The 27186-nt window shown below is 35.7% G+C and overlaps 1 protein-coding gene across 2 annotated transcripts in view; it reads right to left on the bottom strand.

Moving 5' to 3' along the window:
* ASAP1 (ArfGAP with SH3 domain, ankyrin repeat and PH domain 1) overlaps nt 1-27186 on the bottom strand; it is a 157562-nt gene that overhangs the window by 19467 nt on the left and 110909 nt on the right. For both annotated transcript variants that reach the window (XM_082325849.1, XM_082325850.1), the window contains 10 exons: nt 26728-26776; nt 21064-21227; nt 19402-19535; nt 18325-18416; nt 17321-17507; nt 14745-14830; nt 12564-12679; nt 10165-10232; nt 7537-7644; nt 5969-6197 (listed from right to left, as the gene is read on the bottom strand). In XM_082325849.1, coding sequence (XP_082181975.1) covers nt 5969-6197; nt 7537-7644; nt 10165-10232; nt 12564-12679; nt 14745-14830; nt 17321-17507; nt 18325-18416; nt 19402-19535; nt 21064-21227; nt 26728-26776 — 1233 coding nt within the window. The remainder of the gene's footprint in view (nt 1-5968; nt 6198-7536; nt 7645-10164; nt 10233-12563; nt 12680-14744; nt 14831-17320; nt 17508-18324; nt 18417-19401; nt 19536-21063; nt 21228-26727; nt 26777-27186) is intronic.

Genomic DNA, 27186 nt, shown 5'->3' with positions numbered 1-27186 from the left:
GACCTAGAATTTTTTTAATTTTGCTTCCATTGGGCTCTCTTTTCTTCAGTTAGCTGGGGAGCAGTTGTTTTCAGTAAAGCTGTTGTCATCTTTTATCACTTTTTCTTATTACAAGGATCACGCTTTCATGTGCAAATAGCCCAAATAATCTCAAATTTATTGTGCTAAGTTAAATAACTAGAAAAGCTCTGTAATTAATAATGCATTGCCCTTCAGCTTTTGTGCAGTTAGTGTAGTACCTATTAATTTGTGTACTTGTGAAACTATGCAAAGCTGTTGCCATCCACGCAAGAAATGGTGAGTTTAGAGTGTAAAAACCTCACATTTGTATTTATTTTTTACCACTTAATGAGCGATATGGATTAACCAGTATTCCAGTTAATGGCAGAACGGGTACTGCAAAGAAAAGTAAATTTATATTAAAACCAGTATTTTCATTAACAAGTGTTGTTATACTTATTTTTAATGTTTTTATGAGTGACATTCTTGCAGAGATATTACTAAAAGCCTTCTTCAGTTTGTCTCACTTCAGATCATATATCTTTAGTACTAAAAATAAGACCATAATTAAAGAAAAAATTATCACAATCACTCTGAACGAGAAAGCTAAGAATATACATTGATTCAACATTAGCATCTGAAGTATGTTCTATAATTAATGCTAAAAAGAGTCCTGTTAAAAAAAAAAAGAGCCAAAATTTATATTGAAGAATGTTGTATTTTGGGTTGATGCACAAATATAAAAAACCCACGTGAAATCAATAGTTGTCAGCCCTCCCTTCCTATTATGGTACTAAAATATAGAGAGTTTGAGTGGGATTTATTTAACCAAAATGTACAACATATTTTTAAGAATATTTAAAAGATTAAGTCTTTAAATGTATGCAAGAGAGAGATAGAATCCTGAAAGCATTCAAAATAAACAGAAGAAACTGGATGACCACAAAGGCTGAGGTAACAGAAATGAGATTAAATACAACAGTATATACAATGTTAAAATTCTAGACCAAGAAAGCATTTGTACTTTAAATTAGGGACTCTGGTTGGAAATGGTAGTAGAGACTACCTGTGTAATGCCTGATATGCCATAGTGTGATGCAATCATCCTTTTGTCCTATTTATTTTTTCATGTTTTGATGTAGTATTTCCAGCAGAAACAGCAAGGTTTTAATGCTGTCCCTACACTTCCACTCATTTATATTTAAGAAAGCTGATTTAAACAGCAAAGGAACAGAGAAGGGCTAGTATGATGAAAGGACAACTTGAATTACAGGAGACTGAAAATACTCTTTGATCAGAAAAGGTGAAATATGCTTGGTTTGTTCAGTCTTAACAAAACAGAAATGGAGACCTGTATGATTGCTCTCCAGGTAGTGCCTTGATACGCATACCAATGACACAAAAATCACTGAAGCTAAATGACAATGTGGGTACATGAACAAAGCGATTTAGTGGACTTGGGAAGGTTTCTAATCCTGTGAGCAATGCAGTCAGACAACTTCTAGACCTTACTACTAAATGCAAATAAGCTAATTGGTTAGAAATTGAGTCTGATCAAGTGGAGAAGAAGGTTCTTTCTAACCAAATTCTAACTAAAACCATGGTGTCTGCAGCAGCAGTGGACTGGAACCACGAAGGAAGCGCCTTTGGGTTTACGTACCTAACGTGAGAGCTGTGGAAGAGAGTGTAAAATATGCAAACTTGTAAGTACTGAAGATCCAAACATAACTTCATGACATAAAATTCAACCCTGACCTCCGTGTTCATCCCGTATGAGAGAAATAGGCAGAACCATTAAAAATCAATTAGCTTTTGGCTAAAATTAAGGAAACCTAGCTTAGATTGCCTAACACTTCTACAAAACTGGTTAGCAACATTGCCCTCACATTGGATTTGCAATTAAGGTTGTGCAAAAGTTTATTTAGCTACCGTGCTGAGTCATGCAACTACTTAAATGTTGATTTTTTTTTTGAAAGCTTTTTGTAAAACAATAGGCAGAAGACCTGCTAGATGTCTGGAGCCATAACGCAGGTGTAAGCTGGAAAAACTAATGAAAAAGATGATTTTCAGAATGTTACACACTAAAGACTTGACTGACAACACAAGTTGAACCTGAATATGGTTAGGTAAAATACTGGAAAAAGGCATACAGTGGTTGGCTTATGCAGCTACTATACTCTGTAAAGGTACTCTGCACTTTTCATTCTATTAGGATTAACTAAAGCTGTAGCAGAGACGGCAGAAAGCAAGATGAATCCACAAATGAGCTGGTTTAGTGTAGAATAACACTGTCTTTGCCAATATTCATTATCAGTTCAGGTTCACTCATCAGGCTTTGCACAGGAGCAGCTGATACACAGGCACATCTTTTACGCTGTTGTTGCAGGAAACTTCAACTTCAGAACTGATAGCAAATACTAACGGAGTAGTAGTAACTTAAAAATCACTACAGCTATCTGCTTCGTGAACATAAATAAACTCAAAGACAAAACTTGCTCCAGCATTTTTAAGAATTTTTTTGAGAAGTTATCAAACTGGAAAATCTGAATTTACATTATAATGCTATATGGAGAAACTAAAAAAAAAAAAAAATCCCCATATACAAGTATTCCAACAATTGTACCTATATAATTTTTACAATTAATCAAACTAATTTTTAGACACCAGCCACTAAAAACCATGGGCAAGGGTGCTACGCGTTATGTAAATTGCTCTAAACTTACGTTCTTTCCCCAACACAAAGTTCGGACTTCATAGCTTCCACTCCACTGTGGCATCTTAGCAAACACCATGGAACCTTGCTACCAAGGAACTTCACTGGTGCATGAAGGCAGCTTACAGAGGGCTAAAGGGAGGTGTTTTTGTTTAAATATACAACATGATTTGGAGAAGAGTTTTATCTGTATGTCTCAAAGGATATAAAATATTATGAAACTTTAAAAACCTCTGCCTTCTGCTAACATATGGATCCCACCAGCTATCCACTCCCTACAGACTGTCTGCACATTCCAGCAGCATCCCATGGTACCTACTGGGGCCTCTCAGCAGAGCAGGGACAAAGACCAGATTACATTTGGGGACAGAAGGTAAGCTTAAATTTAATTACAGATTCAATACTCTTCTTACTCTTGCTATTTAGGGAACTTAGCGCAAAATATAATACTATGTTTTCATATAATCTTAAATCAAATAGGTAGCTGAAATGAACTTTTCTAACAAAAAAAAGCATTTGATAAGTAAGCTTGTATGTTAAACTGTGGTGTAAGGGATATACTCTATTACTACTAATCTCAAAAGAGCAGATAAATTCTAAAGGATTATTTTTTGCTACAGAAACAAAATTACTTCAGACTGTTTCAAAATTAAGATGTGTCACCAGTGTCTTATGGAAGTGGAGAGCCTCTGCTTATTTTTCTTTTAAACAATCTGTTTGGGAGCTGGAAGGGGGATAGATAACAAGATGTAGCACAGTTTATAACAAAGCACAAGTGCATCTGCAATGATGCTTCTAGAGTGACTTTTCCATACTGATGAATGCTCTATGCATTTGTCACTTTGTTCCCCTGTCATTTTGAGTCTGTTCAATTATTTATGTAACACAGGCATGTATTTAATGAAAACTTCTAAAACTGATTAAATACTTTACAATATTATTGAATGCAAATCAACCAAAAAAGCAGCATCGCTCACAGACTGTAAAGTTTTGGCATATTTGAGGCACAGAAGCCTAGTGACTTTAACGTAACAGGAGTCCCATTCAACCTCTCACTCAGACTTACACTGTGAATCTGGCATTTTCCACTCTGATAAAGTACTTATTGTTACTATTACCATTAGAAGGCAGTAGTTCTCTGTATTTTGTGATAATATAATATTATTTTGTTGTAATATAATAAGGATTTCTTTTGCATAATCCTTGACATAAAAACGCACAAGAACTCAACGTTTCATTTCTTTCCAAGTAGCTTTGGTGTTGTGTTGCTTCACTCATCTGGGAGTCTGCAGGAACACCTAGGAAAACGTCTAACATTTCTGAAACTTGAACACATACTTAGAATGAAATTTGCATGTAAATATTTCCCTTCCTGGAGAAAAAGACAATTTTCGGAATAAGTCCATATGAGAGCTACACTATATAATGACAAAGAAATAATGTTCATTATAATCCATTGAAAGCTGACAACATACTACTCAGTGCGTAGACAGATACAAGCTCTTTAACCTTCTTAAGGAAATGGGATTCATGATTAGTTTCCAAGTCTTGCAACTTCATGACAAAAAAAAGTTATCCTGGGTCAGACTGAAGGAACATCTAAGCCAGTGTGCTGTGTCTAACAATGGACAATCAGTAGCTGACTGTTAGAGCATGGAAAAAAGATGGGGGAGAGGAAGGAAAAAATTAGACTCTTGTAATCCCAACAGGAAGGTCAAAGTTACAAGGAATACAAATGAGTCCCCAGTGAAACTCATATAAAGAAACTTGGATTATGAAATCTCACGTGAAAAACACATACCCTGGCAAAATTGATTTGCCTCTTAAAGAAAAACAAACCTGTTTAAAAGACAGCCAAAGGATTCATTTGAAACTTGCCAGTACATGACAAAGACTGATAGCGGAACAGCACTTCTTAAGCACAGCATCTGAACCACATAAAAGCAGACATCTGATGCCAACACACTCTGTTCTGTCCCTTTTACTCTTTCACATTTTACTCTTTCACATTGTCACAGAGCATTTCTTCATTTATTTTGATAACGAAGTTAACTACCAGTTGAGGAAATGACATATGAAGTTATAGCAGTGCTAACAAAAGGAAGCATCAGCATAACTGCTGAAGCCTTAAACTGTACTGCAGCCTTCATCACAACTAAAGTTCTCTCTAAAATGTGTACCATAAAAACACAATTTGGCTATTTCTAAATTAAATACGTAAAAAAAAAAGGAAAAGACAAAGTTTTTCTTTGTTCTAAAAAGCAGATTTGCACAAATTATAGTAAAGTAACAGGTTTTGTTCCATAAATACATCCTCTAAACTTGAAGTTCATAGCTATCTAGGTCAAAGAACCACCATCCACTAGAGCTGCAAGAGTAAGTCCCATGTGGAAATAAGTTCTCTTCCCTGTCAAGCACTACCAAGAGTGTCACTACTATTACTAAGAAGAAAAAGCACCTCAATCATTTCAACGAAATGTAGATTGCAAAATTGATTGAACTGTAGCACAAACCTTCTTTATGGATAATTCTACAAGAGCAAAATGGTTGTTTCACTCAGAGAAGAACGGGTGATTAGTTTAGATCTTCAGTGCGTAAGTGACTTGTTAACTATCTGGCAATAGGCTTGGTATTTTCTCTGCTGTTCTTTACACCCCTGTAGCACTCACCAAAATGGAAGAGGAGAGTGTTGATGCACTGAGAGGGAAGAAACTTTACTACCAACCTGCTTAGCACTTCACAGGTCATTCTGGTATTTTTCTTTTTTCACAGGTCATTCTGCTATTTTTCTTTTTCCACACTGTCTGACTGCAGGGAGAGGGAGCCTTCTTACATCTCCTCTCCTTCAAAGCTTTGTTTCTTCACTCCCTCTGCCAGACACTACACAGCACATCATCGTGTAGCACTACGCACCATCAGCCTTCTTCTAACACACTTGTATTTTTGTGACTGTAAATGCTTAAAATGCTTCTCCAAAATATGAACAGAATTTCTACATAAAATGAACCAACTTTTATTTAGCAGAGTATTACTTTATTTTTTCACCCATTCCTGCACACTGTTATGAATGGGTCCATTACAAAGTGTGTCGCGTTCAAAACTTTTTTAAGTTTTGAACGTGCATTGTACCATATTACTGCATCAATGTAATAAGAAAAACACAGTACATCTTGAAACATTGTAAGGCACCTGGTTAAAGGAAGGACAACTGCAGAAAAATTACTGCTTGCAAGCGTAGTTTGAAGACAGACTTACCTTTGCCAGCATTTCTAGGAGGCAGAGGAGGAGCGTCTGCAGTTGGAGAGGTGGGTGAATCTGTGCTTGTAGAAGCAAAGATCTGATTGGTAAAAGCTCCATAGGAGAGTCTTTGCTTGTCTCTGGGAGTGCTAAATGCAGGATGAGTCAATTTGTCTTGGGGAGAAATGCTAGAAGAGTGACAAAAACTTTGGGGTCTTGGAGATCTTTCTTTTTTTATAGGACTAGGCTGTGAATAGAAAAACAATATATTATACAGCTGTCTAAATACTGAATACAGTTAATATGTTTGGGAAAGAATATAACAGAACATATTCTGGTGAACATGTGCATAATTTCTTTCTTTATTGGACAAATAAGCGCACATTGCTCCCTTTCTCAACGATCCAGCCTGGAAGATCCTCCCCTCTAACTGAAAAATAAAGCTTGTTGCATTAACAAATCATCATGTATACAAAGTTAGATTTATTCTTAAAACAGCAGACACAATAATAATATACTAAATAATATATTAATAAAAGCCTAGTAAAGTTTTTAGAATATAAGAGTAATTTTCAGTTCAAATAGCTCTTTACTGAGACCAGACACTTATCCTCAAAGATCAAGTACATTACCCTGTTGATACATATTAGAAATAAAATAATGACTTCTGACACATCAGATTTATTTGTTGACTGAACTAGCAATATATTCGGTGGTACGGCTCTTTCAAACATATATAATTGTTCTTTGAAGAAATTTTACACAGCAATTTTTGACTGCTGGATATTAATAGCTACATATGGAGCACGATCTGTTTCACTGCAGCTCTGGTTCAGGCAGGCTATTACCTCCAATACAGCATTAGTCATCCTCCTGAGGCTCTTGCACAGATAATCATTTTGTTCTCTACTGTCCTTGAGGATATGTAAATTATTTGGGTTTCTCAATTTTTCAGTCCCAAGTGTCACAGAAAATGAAAAGTTCACCGCAGTTTTTTCTACAGCACCCATATAAAATAGGAGAGGTGTATTCCCATTTATTACAGAAACAGAGCATGGAGTAATTAACGGACTTGCTAAAGTAGGACACTGAAGCTAAGTTTTCACATGTTCTAGGATGGCAATTATCTTATGCCCTCAAGTTTTATCTTTCCATTACTTCTTTTTTTAACCATGAATAAAGTGCAAAGCACAGTTTTTGAAAAATACAGTTAATTGATTCAACAACTCTGTTTTTAATTAATTTATGGAAAAAATAAGTATGTAAGCTTTGGATTTCCTCCAGCTAGAATTCAGAAGGGGATAAAATGACAAAGTAATCTACATTTACTGATTTAGATTATATCGTATGTCTTGTCAAAGCAAAACTTTTGAAACTCAAGTCCATAATAACTAGGTTGACAAAGTGTATTCAAAAAGCACTGTGGCAGTCTTTAATACAGGTCTCAAAACTAGCATATTTCCCCCAAAAAAAGACTGTAAGAAAAAAAAAAAAAGGTTAAAGTGAGTCTCTAATTTCCATTCATTTCTACAGAACAGAAATTTTGATGGTTTTTGTGCAAAGCCATATCAGTAATTCATGCTTACCTTATCATCTAAGTCATCATCACTTTCATCAATTTCTTCCTGCCGAAGATTCCATTCATACTCTACATGGACGTGCGGGTTTAGCTTTCCTGCCTTGGCTTGAGAAAGCTGAAAGAAATAACAATTCTTGTTAAAATATTTACTATTCCTCTGGTGTCAACGAAGTTAGTTTTGTAACAGCAAGCAATAAACTGAAATATTTAAAGGTTTAAAACTTTTCCAGACTTTAAAAAGAAACAATTTCAGGGCCATCACACAAACACCCTTCATTGATTTGAGGTATAGAAAACCAGCTAAAAGGCAAAAAGGGAAGATTTTCTCAGAATGGGTAGAAGTTGCCATGTTTGACAAGCATTTGAAAAGATGACATGAAAAGAAGGTATATGCACAAAAGCAGAATGCATCTGGAACCCTCCTTTCCAAAAAGGAAAGGCAAAACCTATTTATAAATTCTGGGACATACAACTATTACCCCTCCAAAAATCACCATCCTTGTGTTGGAATCAGAATAAAGGGTATTTATAATTTATTTAAATATTTCCCTCCCTCTCACTGGATGAGGCCAACATGTCTTATGCACAAAATTCCTCTGCTTTGCCTGCCCAAATAATGTATTCACATTCTTTAAAAATCTATTACTTCAATGATCAGCAAAAAAAGAAAATTGCAGTTCATGGTTATTCTGAGGAGAGAAATTCTCCTTTTCAATGCTTAGATTTCCCATCATTATTTATTCCTTCACATTCTTTGAAATGTAGTCTACTTAGTACTAGTCGATTCAGGAGAGCCTTTAACCATCTTTCTAAAATAAAATTTGCAAGAAAGTAAGTATTTTCAATCTGTTACGTAAGTATTAATGAATCCACTTGAGTTGAAATTGAATTGAATTACACAGTTAAGACTCCAGCTATGTAACAGAAATTAGCTTAGTACAGCTACCATATTGCAAACATCTAGGTATTTATTTTGTACTTTTTTATCGCCCATAGTAAACAATATCCTCACTCATATTTCTTTTTTAGTCTTAACCTTATCTCACTGCCACTTTTGAGAGAAATGCAGAAATAGTCTTCCCCTTCAAAAATGAAAAAAAGAGAAAAGGCATAAATGCTTTACTACAGTTAATGGAAATAATCTGTGAGGTATTAGCGGAATTTCAATTACAATAATTAAAACGATTAAGTGCTAGATAAGCTCACTGATAACATCCACTTGTTTTTGTTTGTTCTACAACACGATCAGCTGGTCCACATTAATGGCAGATGTTACTTAGAAAAAAGCAATCCATACCAAATTGTGTGTTGTACAGCTGATCTGTTTTTCAGATGACAGAATAGTCAAAACACTGGAAACAGGATTTACACAGCAGACGCTGGAGTAATTGAGAAGTCAGTGAGAGTACCACCTTATCAACCACAGCCAAGTGTTGACTTGCATCCCCAGAAACATGGAAAATTAATTCTGCTTTGTGAAGGAGAAGCTCTCTTGATTATGCAATAATTAATACATACATGACAAGAACTTTCAATTGTCAAAGAAAAGGTATTAAAATTACCAGCTGCAGAGAAACAGTAGATATCCTCCTTGGATCATCAAAATGAGGCAAAAAAGTTCTGAGAAATAGAATTAAGCAGCAAGGTACAACTGTTTTATAAATTCTTCTGGTTTTGTCTTGAATGTGAAACTGCCACACTACTTGAGACTTTTAAATCCCTTGATAGTACTTGAATTCACTTGCTTACTAAATGCATGCTGGTAAGAGGCACCTTGGAGGGCTAAGAACAAACAAGCTTGTTGGTCTCATGTAGAATCCTTATTCCTGGCTAACTGCTTCAGAAGACTACCTGGGAAAATCCTTTAACTCTAACACCTCTATTTCTTGAACTCCAATAATTTTCTTGAGTGGCATCTGTTAACATCACTCATACATTCTCAAAGTTCCACAAAGTTTTTGCTCTGATCATGTTCAGCAGAGGGACAAAGTCCCACAAAAGCTGGTGTTTTACGTTTTTTGATACCCTAACTTACAGACATTACACTTTTGCTTCCTTCTCCTTTGAGAAGGTTTAATTTCAAGTTGTTTCAGTTCTTCTTATAAGACTACTTTCACCATCTCTGAACTATCTGTCCCAGTACATAAACTGGAAATAGCCAAAGCAGGAAAAGTCAAACAAAGATCCAGACCTAAAAGGTCTTGACAGATTTAATCACAGAATCATAGAATCATTAAGGTTGGAAAAGACCCTTAAGATCGAGTCCAACCGTTAAATATTTCAGGGGTTGTTTTGTACTCCTGATGTCTCTAAGAAGATCCTTTGAAGTGATGAAGCCCAAATATCTTAGAACGATGCATTAACTTGTATTCAAATACCTAACCCTCCAGTATTTAAGGTCTTCAAATACACTGGTCAAAATAACTAAGTAATTCCAGTAGAAGTAAGATATTTACTTAAACTGTTAGAAAGAAAATGACTTGTGTTTTGAAGTTAGAAAATATTCATATATTGTAGGACCTTCAGATCAGTATACAGCCAGCTGGCAGCAATACAAAGTTTGAGATACAGTGGTAATGATATCTTAAGTAGATCATATCTTTAAAGAAGTAAACATCCCATCCCTGGTTCTTACCAGTTCCTCACACTGGACAGCTTTCGCTCTTTTTGCTGTGTCCAGAGGCGTCTCTCCAGCTTGGTTTACTACAAAATTAACAATAAAAAAAAAAAAGAGAGCAATTCTTTGCGATGTCTAAAGAATCGATTAATTAAGTTTCGCTATTTTTAGCAGAGTAACTTCTAAAAGTGATCAAAAACGTCTATTTACTCTATAGCAGCTGCAGCTCTTTAAGATTCCACTCTAAGTGCTCATGCATTTCATGTATCATCAGGTTCTTTCTGAACAGCAGCATCTGCTGGGACAGTTCCCAAATCCCTCCTAACCATCCTAGCAGAGAATATAGAGAAATTCAGTCATTTCAGTCTCCACTCAACTTCTTTGCCAGTAAAACTCTTACATGAATAAGCAGGAAAAGCAAGCAGATGGGGTAAGATAACTTAAAATAGAAAACTATTCTAAGATTTAAAAAAAAAAAAAAAAAAGGGGGCAAATGTTGATCCAAGCATGTTTTACTTTGACTAATACGTAGCCGTTTGAAGCCTGAATTTGAAGACAGAAGTCCTATTCTAAGACGACATTTGAACAAGAATAATTTTAATACTTTCTAGCTATTTTGGCTTTATAAAAGCTATAAAATGTTTTACATTTCAAAATAATGCCTAATCAGAAAAAAGGTGATATCTGAGCACTCTAGAAGGTCCTCTGGGACAACATCTAATGGGAGCCTTCCTAGGTGCTCAGTAGCAAGTCTCAAGAAAAAAAAAAAACAACCCCCACACCCCAAACTTATGCAGACAAACCTTAGGTAAAATTTATTCTTGCAGTACAGCTGTAAATGCCATGGAGCTGGAACAGAGTATGCTCTACATCATATCCAGATTGTAAAGCATTTCTGTGATTGGGAACTGAAAACAGTGAAACTGAGGTCTCAGAAGCAAATATGCCTATGTGCAATATTACATATAGAATGCCACTCATGAATTCTAGAAAATACAAGAATCATCTAGAAAGGCCTATGAATTTGAAAGAATTAAGATCCCTAGAAGAAGGAGGGCTCCTTATCAAAAGATCTGAGATGGTTCAGGAGTTTTAACATGAAAAGGAATGAAAAGATAGTATTTCTTAACTGAAGTTAACACACAGATAGCTTAAGAGACTACATAAGTTCCAAACTTTCAACCTTTAAGAATAAATCTGATGTTTCAAGGCCTAAAAAAGATACGCAGTTCCTATGAGAGAACATTTAAAAAAAAAAAAAAAAGACCCAAAAAAGTAAGAACACTCTTCCAGCATCTACCTAGGAGAGAGTTCAATGGAAGTACCAATAAGCACACTTAAGTTTGGTCAGATAGCTCTCCTATTTTCTTAATTAGGGACATATCTGCAAAAAAGGTCACATCAAATCAAATTCTTTGACTTATGATAATATTAGAACATATTCTAAGGATGTATGAAAAGGCCAAGGAAACCGACGACTTCTGCCACCAAGCTATGGACTTAATATGCAACAGGTTTTTTTACTGGGCAGTGGAGGAAAATGATGGTGATGAGGAAAGAGGAAGAAATAAAAGTTCATGCTTCAGTTTGCACCAACTGTTCAGAAAGCTTCCCTCCTATATGAAGAACTGACAGAATGCAAATGTTCTATTAGACATGCTGATGACGCTTAGCTCCTGAGCCTGACAAGCTGGACTCATGGAATACCTTCCTAACTCTCAAAATACGGCAGAGAAAGGAGAGCATCTAGTAAACGAGGTATTATCCTAAGCATGAGCAAACAGTTTATTGATTCTATTTTTAATTAAACTTCTTCTAAGCCATGATGAAAAATGGACTGATGTAGGTACAGCAAGTGTTATACCTATCTCACACATATAGACGGCAAACAGAAGAAGAAAGGCAGCTGAGAAAGCTAATCCCTTCCCTAATCAGCTACAGTGGTGGCTAGGGCATGCTGGGTGAAGCTGCAGTGCCAACTGACATCAATATTAAAAGAAGAATTAACTGTTGTGTACAACAAAGCCCACATACATTTAGAGTGGAAGTAATGTGAGCAGCTATTTGAAGCATTATAACATACAAGTAACTAGATTAATTTCACAATATAAAAAACAAACCTAAATTCCAGGATATTTACAATGCGTCAGAAATAAAATTCTGCAGAAAAACTAGGGTTTACCATAGTATTTCAGATTAGAAAATTTTTGTCACTATTATCTTCTAAGAATTTAAGTTCCATTTCTTAACTGAATGATTCCTTTAGGCTTGTTGGTGTTAGTCTTCATCTTTCTAATACAGTTTTATTTTTCCTTTTAAAAGTTCACTTAACACAACGGGACATAAATAAAAGTGGTTAAAATACTGGAAAGAAATTTTAGGAAATCTTTATTTCTAGTTTTAAATAATGAACTTACCTACATCAATAGTTGGCTTCCCCCTCAAAAGCAATTTCAAACACTCAGGCTTATTATACATACTGCAGTAGTGTAGAACCGTATTACCCAATGCTGTTTGCTTATCCAGGTTTCCACTAAACACAAAATAAAAAACAGTCAAGAAAAGTATAGTATGCTGTGCTATTCATTTCAGATCTAGCATACCTACAAATAATAAATGCATAAATACTTTACTGGACAAATATGAAGTAGAAGGAGAAAGAAATATTTTAAAATTAAACATTACTTTAAAAGACTATTAAAAATAGTTCCAAGCATACTGGAAATTCCTGAGCTGTGGTTCAAAAAGGACTGAGCATGTACAGATGTTCATTAAAAAAAAAAAGTGAAACTCAAAGATTCAAACCTAATCCTTTGTAAAGTCACGCAAGTTGTTTTCCACCTGCCACTCTACTGGAATTTCTTTTTCAAATGTGCTAAATTAGCCCAATTAAAAATATCTGAAAAATCATTTTGATACAGTTAGAATAGGTTAACAAGTCCCACGCATTCAAGGAACTATGAAGAGGGTGGCTGTGAGGATGCACAAAAGAGTCATAAGAAGGAATGTAAGTATACACACTGAGTTAGGGAAAGACAAGCTGTGCAAAGGGGTTCGCAGGGCTTTTTAAAACTGTATTTCCTTCAGTTTTTGATTTCTAAAACAAGGCTTCTCAAAAACAGTTACTGACATATTGGGATCAATATCATACATTTATAAAAATGAAAAGAAAAGCTCAGAAGATGACAGCTTTTCTTCCACTCAGTATTACCCATACTGAACAGCAAGTGCAGAGCCCATATGGTTGTAAAGATGCTCTTAAATTTGAGATGGACACAAAAATACAGACAGCTGACAGAAACATGTAAAAGATGATAGTTGTCTGAAGAAATTACGAAGCTTCATAACTAAACAAAATCATTTTAAATAATAATCCAAAATAACAAATCCTTTAATAATGCTCAAAATAATAATTTGGGCTTTTAAAATAGTTTTCAACTTATGACCTCAAACAGCTTGCAAATGTTAGTAGCTTATTTATTTTATTTTTTACTTTAGTAACCCTCCTACAATAGTCAGCGCTCCATTTAACATGAGGGAGTAGTGGTAGAATAAAGTTTAAGTGGAGGTTACACAGCTAGTTCACATAGCCTAAGAGCTGGTGTCAGGAACATAGATTCCAAGCCTGTGCCGTTACCAGAAGACTCTAACACTCCCTATATACAACGCTACATAAACTATTAGAGAGGGGAAGGAAAAGAAATAAGTATTCACTGACTGCATTTCAATAGCAGGTATGACTCGCTATGCTGAGGGAAAAACAGAGAATTACAAAATCCTCAAGCCTTCCCCCCCGCCGGCTCAAGCAAGTTGCGATGAGTCTTCTGTCTTTCCCCAGCCCTCCTCTCTCATCGTTCTGCAAAACCCACCATCTGACACAGCAAGTGACTGCTGCTTCTTTCACTTAATAGCATACTACAGAAGGAGACTGGAATTGATCTCATTTAATCATTACCTATATTGTGAAATATATAAAAATAATGTTGTACCACTATGCCATTTTATTTAAAAAAAAAAAAAATGTTTTCATTAACGTTTTTCACTTCCATTAACACATCTCTTGACAACTAAGAATAGCTCAGCCAATAAACTAGATGTTGAAAATTACCTGTTAAAAAGATTATGCTCTCAATTGTTTTAATACAGTATTAACTATTAGAACACCTTTTTAAAAGTCAATCTAGCTTCTATTCACAATTTTCTGAGAAAGATCCTTGTTTTCTACTCTTACAATTTCTTTGTGCATGCCCTGTATTTGGAACGTTTACTTATCATCCCTCCTTTACCTGAACTATGTGTTTGCTGTGTTTCATATTGTCATGTGTTCTACATCAATGCTCTCTTTTGCTCTACATAGTTTTTCCTTTCATCCTATTTTTATGTAACGGCTTCCCATGTTTTTAATCTACACTTCTTTCCCTCTCTACTCATTAGGAGCACAAAGGTCAACTCAAAGGTATTAAATTATGCTCTTTTGAAACATATCTAAGGAGAACAATTATAAGTGATGAGCAAACACTGTCCAAAGCACTGCAAGGACAGCTCTGAACATCTACATTTTTTCGTGCACAATTTAATGAAAAATGAGCAATCCATACCAGTTTTGTACAAGGAAGTCAACCAGATGGAGAGAGGTTTGGTCAGCAGTCCGGACTGCTAAATGAAGTGCTGTTTCACCTGGCTCCTAAACACATGTAAATACAAGTTAGATTTGTGTGTCTTATTTCTGCAAAGCTTATAATATCAGACCTACCAAGATATATGTCACTCACTCTTTTACAACAAGTCTTTCAACAGAAAAATATTAGGAAATTATGATGAAAACAGTTATTGCCCTTCTGATCTCTAAAATACACCGTGTGCTTCAAAGGAAATGGCATCACGCTGTCTGAGATCATTGCTTTCTCGAAACCAGTCTTCCTTTTTCCTAGCTGGATGGAACAATCTTGAGCCTTTAACTATTCTGGCTACTAGTAACTAAAAAGGATCCTGTCAAGGAATACTGAGTGAGTTTACAGTACTTGTTGCTTTATGACACCTTGGTGAGCACCAAGCACAGCCACAACAGTATTTCCTACAAAACCAGGGAAAAAATCCACAAAAATCACAGTCCTACATACATTAAATCTCTTCCAGAATCACAGAATGGTTGAAGTTGGAATGGACTTGTGGAGGTCATCTGCTCTAACCTCCCTGCCCAAGCAGGGCCACCTAGAGCCAGTGGCCCAGGACCATGTCCAGACAGCTTTTTGATTATCTCCAAGGATAGAGACTCCATAACATCCCTGGTCAGCCTGTGTCAGTGCTTGGTTACCCACACAATTAAAAAGTTTCCTGATGTTCAGAGGGAAGTTCCTGTGTTTCAATCTGTGCCCGTTGCCCCTGGTCCTGTCACTGGGCACCACTGAAAAGAGCCTGGCACCATCTTCTTTGCACCCTTCCTTCAGGTATTTACATACATTGATAAGATCCCCCTGTGCCTTCTCTTCTCCAAGTTCAGCAGTCCCAGATCTCTCAGCCTTTCCTCATTCATCAGGTGCTGCAGACCTTTAAACATCTTCGTGGCCCTTCGTTGCACTTTCTCCAGTATGTCCAAGTCTCTCTTGTACTGGGGACTCCAGAACCGGACACAGTACTCCAGCTGCGGCCTCACCAGTGCTGAGTAGAGGGGAAGGATCACTTCCCTTGACCTGCTGGCAATACTTTGTCTAGTGCAGCCTGGGATACCATCGGCCTTCTTTGCCACAAGCGCACATTGCTGACTCGTGTTCAACTTGGTGTCCACCAGGACCCTCAGGTCTTTTTCTGCAAAGCTGCTTTCCAGCTGGGTGGCTCCCAGCATATATTGGTCCACAGGGTTGTTCTTCCCCAGATATAGGATTTCTCCTTGTTGAACTTAAACTGAATCATACTTTATTTTTTATACATATAGCATATGCATTAATGTGTTTAAATGAAAATATAAATGCTGTTTAATTCAGTTTAAAATTTGCATGAGAAATTAATCTAAAACCAGGTTTCATTTACTCCTGTTGATCATAATGGCATTTTATAAAAAGTATATTACAATACATGTATTTAGAATTGAAGTCACAACTTCTAAAAAAATACGACCTTATTAAACATCAGAGAAATTACAGTGGAGAATGCTGCTATAAATGTCCTAACTGCAGACTATATTTCAATTGGTGTTCATACCTTTTAGATATCATTGACTGTACTAGCTGAGACACGCTAAAGAGCTAATTCTGTGGTAACTGCTATGGATGACAAATATAGAAAGTTTACCTTGTAGTTAGAGAATTTGTAACGTGTTTCCATGATAAGCACTCCATGATATCTCAGGTGCTGAGACTATATTGAACTTACTCCCTCAACTCAATACAGACAAGCACTCTGTCCTTTGCCAAGTTAGCTATTGTCACAGAACTTGTTGAAAACATTCTCTCCAAGTTGGGTTCAAAAGAAACAGGAGAAAACATTGCCAACCAAGTGGTTACATAGCATCAATTGTCTATAAAAACAGGTTATGGTGCTCTTGAGCAACATTTCTACGTGGATACCTGAGGTCAACCAGATGGATTTTTCTGAAAAACTGTTACTGACTTCAGAAGGAAGATCAAGTATTCAGAACTTTATTTAAAAAAAAAAAAAAAAAAAAAAAAAAATCTTCCTGGTTGAAAGAAATTGTACTTGTATAAATGTTTCATCAGAAGTTGTGAAGGCATCAAATTTACTCTTTCCTCATATAGAGTCAACAGAAACTTGTATACAGTCAATAATGTGTTCCTTCAGCAGCCACTGTAAAAGCAGATATGATACTGTCTGTGATATCAGGCGACCCCGGGTTATCAAGTCAAGCCCCCTCTCTCTGGGCCTTTTCCTAAAAGAAACATACTGCAGAACAGGTGCTTTTCAACATACTATACTTGCACCCAGGACAGTGTATCATTACTATTGCATTTCACACTCCTTTAGACCAGTTGATGACAACAGATACAGTCGTCTTTTCCCTCCTCACAAGGATGCCACATTAAGGCAAGGAAGGAAAAACCCACCATTTTCATTTGTTATTTCTCTTGTTTTAGCATCTCAGGTAGCAGCCCTGGGTCCTGGACATTTTACAAATACACATTATTTAAAATACTCTGCTTTGTTTACCTGCTAAGCTTACCTGTCCAGGCTCTAACAGTGGCTCCATTAGCTCTACCCCCTCTGCATAGACTTGAATTAGTGCAAGTAAATCCCTGGATTTGACAGCCTCAAGTAATTCATTCAGTTTAGCTGCTGCAGATGCACAAGTCTTCCTAGAGAACTTATGATCTACATATTTAGCAGTGATAAATTCTTTACGTGCAGTCCTGTGGGGTGTGAAAATAGAGCTTGGTTTAGAAACTTTTAGAAAAATGGGTCAATGATTTAAATTTAAAATCACCTTGCCTAACTCAGGAGCTGACAAGGGAAGAGGAAAACTATCAGATAAAGACTGTGTTGTTTATTATTATAATACATGTCTTTCTTGCAAACAAGCCCAAAATAAGGTACATATTCAATTGTATCCTGCCTTATTGTTAGATACGAAAATTACTCTGACTCTCGGGACTAAGACCAAAAGAAAAACAAAGCCTGAAGTGTGATTTCTCATGGAAATATACCTACATGTTAAAAACAGGATAAGCATGAAAAACATGCTAAAAACAGGATAAAAAGAAAAAATAGTAAGTCAGCTAGAAAACAGCATTATAGGTTAAAAAGTCTTCTGTGGCAAAACCACATCTGTTACGCTCTCTGTGCAACTCCTACACCAGGGAAAGGAAAAAAACACTCGACACCATCTCAAGACAGTACCTGAAGCTACTGTCATTTAGTCCAACTGTGTTTATCCCTTCAGGGTATACTACAAAACTCAAAAACATTCAAGATCCAAAATAATGAATCTTGAAACCCAAACTTAAAGTTTTCTACATTGAGAAGCTGAGGTACCTAAATTTGACTATATGACAGGAGACTGAACTTCTAAGAAACTCCAGAGTTGCAGTAAAAAAAAAAAAAAAAAAAAAAAGTAGTCTTCTGCCATCCTAGCCCTCCTCTGGTTTGGTTACTGTTTAAGACATTTTACATCACATATATATTCCATCGTAAACTTAATGTTAAAGAATTTAGAGATTCAAAACTTACATATCACTTGATGGACTGGGTTTAGGTGAAGGACTAGGTAAATTCCCTTCCATAATATCATTAAAACTAGTATTTCCTACATTCTTGGCCAGCTGCAATAAGAAAAAAAAAAAAAAAAAATATATGAGGGTGAGGTTTTTTGGGGTCTAACAGCAACCTAAAAACTGGACTATTAATGTGCATTTTCCACCCTGATAATAAAAGATGGAACACATAGGATTGCAAAATTAAAGCACAATGATTACATTTAAATATAAAGCAATTAAAAATATTTTTAAGTGTGAATCCTATCATCCCAGAACTTGTACAATAGGCTTCACAGTCACAGCTAATTATTTGCATTTCAAGAGAATCTTCCTCCAATATAAAAACAGAATGAGGAACTAGCAGCACGAACATGGAAACAGCACTAGTACACTGATCGGGGAGTTACTTTTCGAAAGAAGCTCAGACCTACTGGAAAGTCACACTTAGTAAAATTTGATTTACATGAATAGTAACTTTGCAAACTCAAGATTTCAAAAAGAGTACTAGAGCTAACGTTAAACCTATACACAAACCCTGTAACAAGTGTATTCTCACAGGCCAAACACAGCTGGGGAGATAAACCTGCTGTAACTGGGATTTTTTTGTTTGTCTGTATTTTTTTCTTCCTTTTTTTTTTCCCAGTAGTCTTACCTCAAATTCCTTTCATAACTTTAATGTTACAGGGTTTCTGCCATCAAATTAAAAGATTTATCTAACATTTTTCTGTCAAAATTAGCAATGGTTATTCTCACTTGTCACGTTAAATTAGCTTTCATTTTTTTTTTTATCACATGAGATTTTAGACTGTCCTGATTTAGGGTCAAGATCAGCTAATAACAGGCAACATTCTGATGGCACTAATCACAACAGATGTCAATATTCATTCTGCAAAACCTCAGGAAACGAACGTGAGAAGCGACAAGTGGTCAAAAGCATCAGTAATACATAATAGTAAAAACCCTCCTCTAACATACATACAAAAATATGAAGAAGACATTCTGCAAAAACCATACCTTGAAAAAATTAACTATAAATTATAACAAAACTTACCAAGAGTTCAGACGTTCCTAATTTGTCTAATTCCAAAGACTGGATTCGAGAAATATGGACACCCATTTCTCTGTGTATTCCAGAACACTCAATGCAGGTTAAAATGCCCAAATTAGTTGATAGCCATGTTGGATCTGTAGAATTGAAAAACAAAATATATAATCAAAGTCCAAGAAAAGGTTTGCAATGGTGGTAAGAAATCCCAACGTATTCTGAAGTGATTCCTCATTTAATGTTTTAAAAAACTGAAATAAACTAAGAATATTCCATACTTTTCTCCAACTGCAGTGCAAATTTCACCACAAATTGTTACCAACAGAATTAACTTTTCCAGATTTAGGGATGGTCCCAAAGGCACTGAATTTAGACGTATAAATCCAAACTGAATGGCTGTATTTGAATACATTTAGGATTTGTTTCTTGTAGAAAGAATGTAAGGCTTTTGTTTCCTGTTTTTAAAAGGAACAGATCTCCTAAATTCCACTGTTGGCAACCTCTGAAGTTTTAATCTTTACTTCTTAAACTTTAAAGAGTTGTTCTTCGTAAAAGATTAACCATAGCATTTTCCAATATGTAAAAATAGTAATATGTTGTAGAAAATTTAGGCAAAAAAAATTGCTGTCATGGAGGAGATCTGCATGTAATATTCAAATAGATCTTATACTACAAATATTACATAAGAAGCAAGACCAGTTTTTAAGGAAAAGAAAAAGCTCCAGACATAATTTGTATATATACATGTCATCATATTAATCTCTTCCTTGATCTTAAATAGTAACTGATAAAGCATTAAGTCAAGAATTTTAAAGCAGCAAGCTGGGGTGCAGGAGTGAAGCTTAAAACTTCACTATAAATTAGAAGATGAATGAGAACTGTAATCTAAATTTTCTGTAGCTTTACATGATTAAATAATTGAATGAACCAATTCCAGGATTTGACATAATTACATTCCACTTTGTATTTTTATCTAGGTACTTCTCATTTGGATCAGTTCTGCATCAGTAAGCATCTTCAAGATACATACTATCTACTCAGTTCCAAATGAACATCCCCTTCTTGAAGTGTCTTTTTAGATGTGAAAGCTGTAACAGCTGCCAACTACCACATCGATTCAGTAGTTCTATGACAAGTTGACTCTTCTCAAGCTCTAAGCGACATACAACTGACCTGTAACTCTGTACTTCTGAAGATACAATCTGATAGGATTCAACTCTGGGTCTCGTTCTTCACACAAGACTACTTATTCCACCTCTGAATATTTTTGATTACTGTAACTGCAGTAGTCTCATGCCAAGATAAAACCTCAGAGTAAGGTCCTGGCCAGGTCAATTTTTCCACAATCATTGTCTAAGCATTACTCACTTCTACTTAGTAGCATGCACAGGATCAGTGATGCCAAGCAACTTCCATTCAAGTGCAACAAGCATCTAGAGACAGTGCAACAAGAACAGTTCAAACTCCAGAGGGGCTTGAACTGCTGGAAGTAAGCACAGACAACACACAAAAATATTTTAGTGAATTAATCATATTTGTTCTTTTAAAAACAGGTTGAAGACTGATCAACACATCACTTAGAAAATTAGTTTGCACTCTACAAACACTTCTTTAAAGAAATTACTTTGCTCCCAACAAGAAGTTGATGACATTAACAAATTGAGATACCTGGTGAGCCACAATCACAACAGACTTCATTGCCGGGTAATCTCTGTATGTCATCAATAATGGCTTTTGTCAGATCCTCTAAACTGTTTTCCCCTGTGCTCTGCTCTCCACGGAATGCCATATTTAACGCTTCTTCTTTGCTGTTAGTCAATACTGATATCCATCTAGCACAAGATAAAGACCTTAATGAAGATCTGCATTTGCAAATACAAGTTAATCTATAAACTGTAGAAAGCTTGCCAGGAACAAAATACTAGTGGGAATATAGGGAAGGACTGTATTGTGGGAGAGACTGAGTGGGGAAGAAATGAGAGATGGAAACGAAAGAATTGAGAAAAGGTAAGTAAGAAGGAGAAAAGACAAAGAGAAAAAGTCTTAATTCTAAGGTCCCTTTGGTGAACAATTTTAAAGTCAAAGCAGTACAGTTCTCAGGTTCCTCAAATAAGCAGAAGCTGTGGAAGAGAAAGGGTGCAAATAAGCTCCTGTATATTTAACTGCTTTAAAAGTGGGTGCCTCAGATCTTCCTGACGTCTACCTCATTGTTAAAGGAGAAAACTATAACCACGACTTTCTCCAGTGTGCATCTCTCTCTCCATAGAGGAGACAGCAAGCACATTTTGCATGTGTTGATGTCTAGTTGCCTTTCAAAACGCAGGTCTCGGTGCACTAATCAGTCAGACTGTAATGTCCAAATTAATGAAAATTGCCATGGCAACAAACAGGGTAAAAAAGAGAAAATGACAGGAGAGTAATGATATTGATAGCCAACATAAAATTTTAAGAGCAACTGTTGACTGCAACAAATCAAGACTCTTTAATGATATTTCAGTTCCCCCGCCCCAACCACTCTGCAAGCTTTTGTTTACACAATAATGTTTTAATTAAAAAACAAACCAAAAGACCTCTCAGTGGCTGCTGCCCTATAGGTGGAAGTAAAGAGGGGAAAGAGATTATACTAAGGACAAGCACATTGCAGATGCAGTGGTGCCTAATTTAGGAAAAGGGCAAGTTAAAAAAGAATCCTCTCATATATAGTGATTTTAGATGCTTTTAGATCTACTGCAAATACATATTTTTTACACAGAAATATTTTAAACTGGCAGTGTCCTCAACCCATTTCCTGCTTACAATATCACAATTATCTGCAATCACCAATCTTCTGAAATGTGCTAAAATGGCTACGGTCATCTAAACAAACCAATAGAACTTCAGATTGAAATTCATAATTTCTTACCAAAATAATAATGCAAAGATAAACTTTAAAGTATTTCAGAGGGAAAATTATGTATGTAATCTTGTAATACAGATTCAGGGCCTGAACTGGTATATGGGCACTGTATATTAGATACTTCATACACATACGTTTTTTAAATTTTTATGGGCAGAGAATAATCTGAGAACTTGTATTTAAAAGAAAATGCTTAAGAGATTATTGAAAAATCAACTTTAAAAATAAAAGAGAAACTGAAAGATTTTAAAACAAATTTGCTCCATAGCTTACGTGCTGAAATCAAATGTACATGAATCTCTCTCTCTCTCTAACTATATGATACAATATAAGAACCCACACTAGATGGCATTCTTCTCTAACTTTTCTGATGAAATCCCATGTTGTTAAAAAAATAAGAGGCAGCAGCGTCTTGCTTCTGATATTATAGTAATGTGTTAAACACAGAGTAAAATAATCATTAAACTCAGACAGACAACATTTATTCTGACGTTTGTTGACAGTTTCTTTCAGGGTTACAATTTGATTAGTTTGTTAAAAATGCAGAACTTGAATAAAACTCAACTATGCAGTAACAATTAAAAAAAATTATTAGATGCAATTAAAATAAACACGACATGACTGAGCCAGCTGTTAGTTTGATACAGATTTCCATATTAAGAGCTTCTAAACTGTAAAAGCAATAGCTTATTTTGGTTGTGTTTCCTCAGCTAGAAGGATCCCAGTGTCCAAGGCTGCATGTCCTTGGTGTCACCTGCGAGACAGGCAGAGCAAGAGGCACCACAGCGTCAGCTCTTCCCAGACATCAGCAGCAAGGCCCATTTAACACAAGCACAGTAATAGACACATTCTTAGTGACTAATGTCATTTATACAAGAAGTCCCCAGTTGGTCACCAGGCCTTCCTGGCAGGCTGTACACTCAAAAATAAACAAGTCAAGCCAGTAAATACGGGATATTAACTCAGTGTCAACAGTTTATAAAAACTGTCTTATGACTGCTGTTCTTCCCCTTTTTTCTTATCTGCACTAGCCTTTTTTGTTCCTTCCTTTTTTTTTTAAATGTATTTGCTTTATTTCACCAGAGTCAAGCTAACAGTCAAAAAGCTTCTGGTAATACTTTATAGTGTTCTTTCAAATAATTTAAAAATTACTCAAGTCTCACAGAATTGCTTTGTCTTCTATCTAGTACAGTTAGACAGGTTGTTCAATCTTCTACTACACTTCTTTTTCTGGGTCTCAGCAGTTTCGTGTGGTCCTTTAAGGCATTTTGTTTGCTGGAGATTCCCACCTTTGAAGGAAGTCATGAGGGTAAACAAAAATCTGGCATCATGGGTGACTTCTGGATCCAATGAAGGCAACAGAAGTATTCATTAGCCTCAGGTGGACCAGACTCTCAGATTCCTCTTCGTTTTATTCAGTATTTCTAAGCCAATAAAAGCCCTCCCAGAATAACCAGGCCAATAGGTTTTTTTGGTTTGCAATAAAAATTTATCTCTGTCTCTTCTGACAATCCTTATCGCAACATTGTTGTTTCCACGTAAATGCATAAATGGAACACTAGCACAGTGATTTTCAAACTTCCAGAAACAACTTTTTTGTATGGAACAAGCAACAGGTAGTATCGAGATCGTCCAACTCAGTCTTCCCAAAGTAGAAAATGTCTGAAGACTGTTGCTAAACACTAGACTGAAGGCAGATGTGTGTTTCTTCATAGCAAAATTTCTGAATATTTCTCTCTTTATAATCCAGGCTTTTCCTACAGAAACGGATATACTCTTGACTTTCAAAGAGAGTAGAAAAGAACTAAAAAGTGATGTCCAGAGTATGTTTGGGCCTACCCCCAATTATGAAAAAGTAAAGCATCTATTATTGTATATGTTAAAAAATAAATCTGGTTATTTTAGAGATCTGAGGTTATGTTTCTTATAATATACACATAAATATACAGACACACACTCTTCCCCCCACCCCGCACACACTGTACTTTATCTACTAGAAAACTAATAATCCACTGAGAATCTTGAAGGACAGATGAGCAGTAATTAAAGGTCAACACACAGCTGGCTGGATAAGAATCAAAAAATGCACTGGACTAAGAGAAATGTTTGAGGGGAAGCAGTAATAGACCTATAACAGAATGTATGCTTCAGTGATTTGTGTTTTAAACTGTCTGCTTTATTATTATTATTATTACTTTTATTTTTAAGTAGTTTGAGTAGCTATTTATGGAAACAGTTTAAAATGATCAATAGGACAACGTATGCAAGGTCAGTTAAACTTTTTTCTCTCTTTAAATGTGAGTCTGGAAGAAAAGTGATTTGAAAATCTATTTATGCATTTATTCCTCAATTGGTGCACAAAGGAAAAAAAGACAGAAGAGAGGCAGGACTAAAACTGGGTGGACAAAACACAACAAGATGGAGAAGAAAGGGATGAGAGGAGCACACATATACAAGTCAAGTGAAAATTGGAGCAAGAGGATGACAACTCTAATCGAGGAGCTACTTCACATAGTTCCTGCAGAACACTTTTAAATCAACAAGGTTGGAAGTCAAAGGGTGCTGTCCGCATAACACCTTAGATAATAAAGCTATTCAGGACGTACTAGTGGCTGCACAAGAAAACCAGAACATTTAGTTATATTGTAGCTTTTCATCAACACATTAACAGTCATTCTAGTTCATCAGCTTCAATTAACTAAAGACATGGCACAATTTTCCTAAAGAAAAAAGAAAATAAGTTTCCATGTGCATCTCAAGGTACGTACCATTACCTGGGTCACCTAAGTAATTTCCTGAAACAGAACACTTGTCTGAGTAGCATTACAATACCTTTTTGTTGGTGGATTACAGTGCCAAAACAGGCAAAATACACTTAGCATGTATTACTTTGCTGCATGTATTCCAACACTTGGATGCAACTAATGTCTCTTCAGCTAAATGAAACTTTTTAAACTCGCAGCAACATAAAAATATTCCAGTACAAGTCATTTTCTCAGCCACTGGACTTTAAAGTGATAAATGAGACTTGAGTGGTAAACAAACGGGAACTATAGTTCTAATGGGAAACAAAACCAGCTTGGAATTCCAAAACAGTCCAACAGGCAGCCAGCTAAACTAAATTTATTGACCTGCCAATCAGAAAAATTAATTTACAAATGCATTCTCTCCCTATCTTGCTCATGCTTTAAGACCAAATAAACCCCAAACTTCACCTTTTAAGCCAAAAAGTATAGTAAAAGCTAATTTATGGCAGAGACACAAAAACTTCTCACTCATCAAGTGCATTACTGATCAGAAGTAACAGTATTTTCTTCTCGACTAAGAAACTTACTTGGATAATTAAGTAAGTTCCAGAATGAATGCAGTAAGCATGACTAGCAAGTCAGCTTTGCACTCCAAGAGCCAACATAAAGCTGTGGAAGACTCCAGAAGGAAATAGCTGCATGACAAAGAAGTCTCCAACCTTCCCATTTCACTCATGCCTCCCAACGTTGAACTGTTAATGCCACCGCCTCCCAACCCTACCAAACTACTGAAATACCCTACAAACATTCCCTGTACCTTTAAAACATACATGGAGCAACACAGTCTTCCATTAGAATATGGACATGCAACAAAAGAGCACAACAGTCCTGAACAATGAGGCAGCCTGGAAGGCTCAAGCTTGCTGCCCTCTTCACTAGTAACTTTATTCCTAGACCTGTCAGGTGATGAGCATTAGATCGCAATGTTCTGCACAACACACTTTTAATAGTGTATAAAGAGCAATATTCAGGAGGAAAAAAACTGGTGCGTGGTTCTCAGGACAAGAAGTAGTTCTGACATAGCAGGAAGAAAGATTGTTTTAAAGGAAATAATCTGGTTGGAAACATGCATTAATGAAGCAAGTTACTGGATTCTGAAGAACACAAATCTCAGAGATATGCTTTGCTGTTTATTTCTAGGCCTACAGTAGAAAAGATGCATCACCTGTAAGTATTTTCTATGTGTTATATGGAGATCTTTTATCTACTTATTATTTTTAATTTAAAGGAAAAGGCATGATCAGGAGGAAAATAAGTAACTGCAAAAGAGGGCTGACACAGAAGATTTAAGAATAATTTAAAAATATTTCATTTGAACCCTAATAACCTGATCTACTGTATCATGCCAAGCAACTGCACGCAAACTATGTGCTGGCACGGTACACAATGTAAATGGGTTTTTGGTTGGTTGGGTTGGGTTTTTGCTTTGTTTTGTTTTTAATGTTACAAGGTTTTCAAAGAGCCCTGTAGCGTGACAAAATAGTTTACATGTACAGATTCACAACAGCAGAAAAAACAGACAGTAGGCATTACTTCTGCATTAACTCAGGAAACTGTTTCCACTGTTACGGGTCATTTTATACGCCTCTATTGGCAAAATAAACTTGAAAAAAATGTAAACATTCTTACGCTACGTATTCCTGTTCATCTTCTGCTTGAAAGTGGTATGTTCTGTTATCTGAAATAAATAAATACATCTTTTCAGTTGGCACATGAAAAATTTTAAAATATCTACATATTTGTTACTAAAACCTATTTGGCAACTGAAACCTTTAAAAGCAATTGATCTTAACCAGCAACATTAATACTTTATTCATAGCTATGGAAAACAATTCAAAAAAACCCAGAAAGATGAAATTGTGAATTTTGATTTACATCAAATGTACGCATTTCAAAAGTCTTATGTTTAGAAATATTAAAGAAAAATAAGCATATAAATCAAATTTTGTCCTTCTTTAGTCAAATCTGAAACGTAAGTAGCAGAAAAGGATGAAATTAATTTGTTCCTATTATATATTTTTCCCTCCATTTGGGTTAAGAAACTTCTTTTTACTAATAAAAGGATGAGATATGAACTGGGTATTATCC

Source organism: Platalea leucorodia, assembly GCF_965183815.1.
Source record: "Platalea leucorodia genome assembly, chromosome: 1".
Classification (NCBI taxonomy): Eukaryota; Metazoa; Chordata; class Aves; order Pelecaniformes; family Threskiornithidae; genus Platalea; species Platalea leucorodia.
The sequence above is the reverse complement of the archived record's forward strand: the minus strand, read 5'-3'. Positions and strand labels throughout refer to the sequence as shown.